A 5,780-nucleotide genomic window follows, 5' to 3' on the forward strand; every position below is an offset into this window, starting at 1 on the left:
ACTCGCGCCGTACTCTATACCCTGCGCCGCACTCGCGCCGTACTCTATACCCTGCGCCGTACTCTATACCCCCCACCGTACTCTATACCCCGCGCCGTATTTTCCTCATCTGAGCCAAAACATTTGGTTGCGTGTTGAGTTAAATGTCCTGAGGAAGATATTTATGTGATTATGTTACGGCTCACTGTCCTACTCTGTAACGTAGTGAGGGATTTGACTTCATAACGTTCAGCGACGGCGTTTCAGGGATACCAGATGGCAAGCATCTGATGAGAAAATGTTTATTTTATTTAATCAGAGACCCGACATCTAACTTCACAGTGTTGACTTTTATTTTTAATTTATTTATTTTAATGTTAATATAAGAAAAATAATAATAAATGGTAACAAAAGGTTCATTTTTATTATTATCATGATTTAATTTTTAGGACATTTTTTAGTTAAATTGCTTACATAAAATAAATACATTACAAACAATTATGATTGGTAGTGACAGTTGTATCAGTTTTATTTATTTATGTCTTAAGAATAAAAAAATACATAAATAATAAATAAATAAAACTAAAATAAATAATAAATAAATGACAAATAAACGTATATAATATTTGAGTAATTATTTTTATTATTATCGCAGCATAAATAGTAAAGTTATTTACTTAATAATAATGCATTATTATTATTATTTCATAATAATATATAATGCATAATATGAATATATATTTTCACATGTACTATATGGATGATATAGTACACGTTATTATTAATAACAATAATAATATCTATAGTTGCTCCATTATTATGATGACAGAGAGCAAAGTTTTGTACTTGTTAATGATCATAATGCAATACATGTATATATTTACTAATTTTCTTTAAAATAATAAAAAAAATTAAAACAATATTGTTATTGTAGCTTTTATCTTTTATTTTCTGGTTTGTTGTTTTATTTTCTGCCTAACTTTGTCCTCATTAAACTTTTAAAGCTGTATAATTCAGTCTTTGTGTGTACTTTCCCCCACATCCTGTTAAATAAGACACTTATGATCCTGTTTTGACTCAAAATCTCTTTTTCTCTCTCATCCTGTAATTGTTCAAGCTCTCAACCTCAGCGCTTTTATTTTTAGACACCCACCTGGTAACATTTGCTCAGTTTCGTTCCTGACACTCACATCAGGTTGTGTTTTAATAACAGAGTGTGGATCTGCTGAGGGGACTTCCATGGAGAACCTGAGAAATGATTAAACCATGAATCCCCTCACATACATCCAATCCCAATCCGTATTCCCGCCTCTCTGCTCTGCCAGGCTCAAGGGATTAAAGACAGGCACCTCGTAATGATGTGACCTCTGTGTGCAGTTTCAGTTTTAACGCCACCTGTGTGTTCGGATAATGAAAGAAAAGGCTTCCGAACAGCACTCTGATTCTGCTGCATTAACGGCTGAGTGGCGTCTACTTTACTGGAATAAAATAAATAAAAAACCTGAACCTGTTTTGACCTTGTGTTTGCTCCCCACCTGCAGGTACATTGCTATCTGCCATCCCATCAAGGCTCAGACGGTGTGCACGGTGTCGCGTGCGAAGCGGATCATAACCGGCGTCTGGATCTTCACCTGCGTCTACTGCATGCTGTGGTTCTTCCTGGTGGACATTCAGGTTAGGAAATACTAGAAAATATCTGATTTTCTGACAATTTTTGCAGGTCTGGTTGGTAGGGATGAGCGATATGGACTTAAATCTAATGAAAGTCCATCATTTAATTTGTGATACTGCTGTGATAACAATAAAAGTGATTATAGCTATATATTACAGCTTTTTTAGGTAATTTTATAACCATGAAAATTAACAAAAACAGCAACTCTAAACCATAAAATGTGTTTCTCTCCTGCTATTAAGTTGACTGTAACTTTAAAATGACTATTATATTACATATTCCCAAACAGGTTTAATATGAGAAGCATAAGTGTGTTTTGAATAACTAAAATGCACACAGTAACTGGTTCTAATCATATTTTTGACTGTTTATAGTTATTGAAACATGTTTATTGCACAAACAGTGGAGAAAAATTGTGAAAATGATCCCAGCAATAAGGAGAGTTTTAGGTATTTTTAAACATTATTCATTTGAATTTATTGTGACAACAATAAATCAAAATTAACATCATGATCAAAAATTTATCACAATAAATGATAATACGATAAATAACCCAGCCCTAGTGTACTTTCCATACAGTTTAGAAATTAGTTCTAGTAATTTTTCAATCTTTGAAAGAGTTTGGGGCTGATTTATCTGATTTATCAGATTATTCAGATTAATCGCGATGGATCGATTATTGAAATAATTGTCAACTAGTAACCGATTAATTGTTAACTGGAGTATAGGCTCAAAAAAGGCCAATTGATGAAAAAATCCCAACACATTCAGAGCAGTAATTAAGCCAAAACTATAAAAAATGTGTACATTTTGCAGTTAAGATAAAAAACAATCTTCTTTGTCTGTAAATATGTTGCACCCAGAACCTGGATTTGAATTTATTAATCTTTATTAATACACCTTTATGAACAAACAGTGGAGAAAAAGTAACAATCCCAACGATGCATGATGAATCAAAATGTCATCATGATCAGAAATGATCAGAAATTTATCACGATAAATGATAAACGATACAATAAATTCCCACCTTTTCTGGTTTGTATACAAAGACAGTAATTTTATTTCACGTTTAGAACCGCTGGGTGGTTCTGGATCTGATCCGTGGATCCACTGGGCGTCCCGTCAGACCTGTCAGGAGAACAGAGCTGATTTGATCCGATTGGTGCAGGTGCAGTGGCGACTTTCCCGTTTCTGTGAAGAGGTTGGGACTCAGGTGTCTGGCGTTGAGTCAATCATCAGCAGAGCGACAGACGATGAGACACATTACCACTTTAGTAGAAACCGTTATTTATCAGATCGGTCAGGATGATTGATTAACTAAATCCATATTTACTGCTGAAGCAGACATTTACATACACTGATGCACATTTTCCAGAGTTGGGTAGTAACTAGTTCCATTTACTTGAGTAACTTTTTTGAAAAAAAAACAAAACACTTTTAGGAGTATTTTTACTATTCTGTGCTTTTTGCTTTTACTTGATTAATTTATTACAAAGTATCTCTACTCTTGAGTAATTTCTGGATTTTTTTAACCAAAAATTCACCAGACACAAACACCGACTGCAGGTTAAAGTCTTATAAGTTTTATATTAAAATAATGATTTGGACAGTTTTTTAGCATGATTTTGTCATTTCTGTTACTTATATGAATTATTGTCATTTTTGTCCTTAAAATACCAAAATTTTCACTTAATTTTATATTTTGATCCGTCTGATGATGTAATTTTAAAAAATGAAATGATTGATAATTTGATAATTTATTCAGTACTTGAGTAGACTTTTTACCAAATACTTTTTACTCTTACTAGGGTAAAATTTTTGGGTACTCTGCCCACCTCTGATTTTTTCACATGGACGTAATATCAGTGAGAAAAAATTAAATTTTCCCGTTTTAGGTCATTTAAGGATGATCAATTTTTTTTCTATTTGTTAAATGCCAGAATAAATTTTACATTTTCATTTTTCATTTCATTTATTCATTTATTTCAAACAGGTTTTTAATAAAAAACAAACAAAACAATCAGTTGGACAAGAAAAAACGTGCAGACATACAGTTTCTGGCTGCTACATTAAGTATTGAAACATTAAGTCTTAAATTCTTAATGTAGAATCAGGAAGGGTGGAGCTAGTTTTTAATAAAAAGATTAAAATACCTTCTGTTTAGTTTTCATCTACAACATGGATCTGAAACCTTTATAATAGACTCATTGTACCTTCAGTCCAGCTAAATAAAACTTGTTTAGGGCTGCAAACGTTGCCTAAAACTGCCTATAATTTTTGATTGGTATCTATCTACTGTATAAAATGTGTTCTTGTGTTTTAAGAATGATGGTTTTATTTCTATTTTTGTATTTGGGTTTTAATGCAAAGAACAATGAAAAAAAAATTCTCCTATGGAATGTTGATGTTGGTCGAAAATCCCTTAAAGTTTATATGTTTAAACCTTTTGTCTGTACAACTTGAGCGCCTGAAATTGAAGTCAAAGTTCTTGTCTGTTGGGTGCTGTGGTGGCGCAGAAACTTAAGGAGGCTTTAGTCCTCAACGTGGCCGTCGCAGGTTCGAATCTCGGCCTGGTGACCTTTGCCACATGTCTTCCCTCACCCTCATTGCCCTGCTCTCCTGGCCTGGCACTTTCAAATAAAGGCCATTAGAGCTAAAAAAGCTTTGAAAAAATATTCTTGTCTTGAAACACAATCTTGGGCTGTATAGGATTCTGCAAAAGTACATAGTTTCCAACTTAATGACAAAAAAAAAGAACTACTAGCTGTGTTGGAATGATTCTTTTGTGGCTATTTGGTGCAATTATTTAATTTTAAAAAATCAGAAAAATTGCTCAAATCTGCATTTATTTTTATAATATTTATTACTAGTTGTTTTTTATTGCATTTGCCAAAGTTATTAAAAGCCACATTAACTTTCACTTTGTTTATCTTGACCCATTCTTTGTGAAGCATTTTGTATGAATTTATTTTTTTTGTAACAAATATGGCATTTATCATGAGCTCTTGTGGTAACGTGGCGTTTTATAGTAATGAATGGGTGGAAGGCTGAGACAAGCCTGAGGCCTTTGTTTACTCTGACCATCATGAGGTCGAACTAATAATACACAGAATGAGAGTGTGGGGCATAAACTTATTTATACAGTGCTGAATCACAGGCTTATTTACTCAGCTATTACAGGAAGATGCTGTATTTTATCACAGACAGGAGTCCGCAGCAGGCGGGTGAAACATTTACGACCTGTTTTGTTCAAATGCTGCTTAAATTGCGGGCTGCTTAAGAGCCCTGAGCCTCGTCTGAGAGCAGTATTATTATGTTGAGATGTGAACCATTATTACATGCAGCTTCGAGGGCTGGAGCTGGTTTTGTTTTTATCTCCGCCATGTCTGTGTTTGATGTGCAGGTCGGCCAGGACGGACATGTGCAGTGTGGCTACCGAGTGAAACGGGAGCTCTACCTCCCCATCTACCTCATTGACTTCGCCATTTTCTACGTCATCCCGCTGCTCCTCGCCATCGTGCTGTACGGCCTGATAGCGCGGGTGCTCTACCTCAGGTAGGCGTAGAGCGCGCAAAAGCAGATGGAGTTGACAGAAATGCTGTTAAAAATGACAGTTTATTCAATAAAGCTAGCAATAAAAATGACAAAATACTTGCATAAATAACACTTTCACAGTAAAACCTGAAATTACAACAGAGTGTTAGGGTCATACTAATAAGAAATAAAATAAAATAATTATAATGAAGGCGTAAAATTTTGAAAATAAACTCGCACAAGAATAAAGTAGAAATAATAGAAGAATAAAATCGTAGTATTATGGGATTAAAGTCAAAATAATAAAAGCGTAAGTCATAATAATATGAGAGTAAAGTCATAGAGTTGAGAATAAAGTTGAAATAATTCGAGAATAAAGTCATAATAATACGAAAATAAAATTGTAATATTATGACTTTAGTCTCATAATACCCATTATGTAGAAATAAAAACTCTGGAATGTTAAATCACAGAGAGCACTGCGCCGTTACCTAGCAACCCCAGCCGAGCCAAGCCCCGTTACCCAGCAACCCCAGCCGAGCCCAGCCCCGTTACCTAGCAACCCCAGCCGAGCCCAGCCCTGTTACCTAGCAAC

The 5,780-nt window shown here is 34.4% G+C and overlaps 1 protein-coding gene across 1 annotated transcript in view; it reads left to right on the forward strand.

Annotated features, from left to right (window-relative positions):
• trhr2 (thyrotropin releasing hormone receptor 2) overlaps positions 1-5,780 on the forward strand; it is a 28,249-nt gene that overhangs the window by 8,962 nt on the left and 13,507 nt on the right. The window contains exons 3-4 of the mRNA XM_007579188.2: positions 1,521-1,653; positions 5,055-5,206. Coding sequence (XP_007579250.1) covers positions 1,521-1,653; positions 5,055-5,206 — 285 coding nt within the window. The remainder of the gene's footprint in view (positions 1-1,520; positions 1,654-5,054; positions 5,207-5,780) is intronic.

The sequence above is a fragment of the Poecilia formosa genome, unplaced genomic scaffold, assembly GCF_000485575.1.
Source record: "Poecilia formosa unplaced genomic scaffold, Poecilia_formosa-5.1.2 Scaffold510, whole genome shotgun sequence".
Taxonomy (NCBI): Eukaryota; Metazoa; Chordata; class Actinopteri; order Cyprinodontiformes; family Poeciliidae; genus Poecilia; species Poecilia formosa.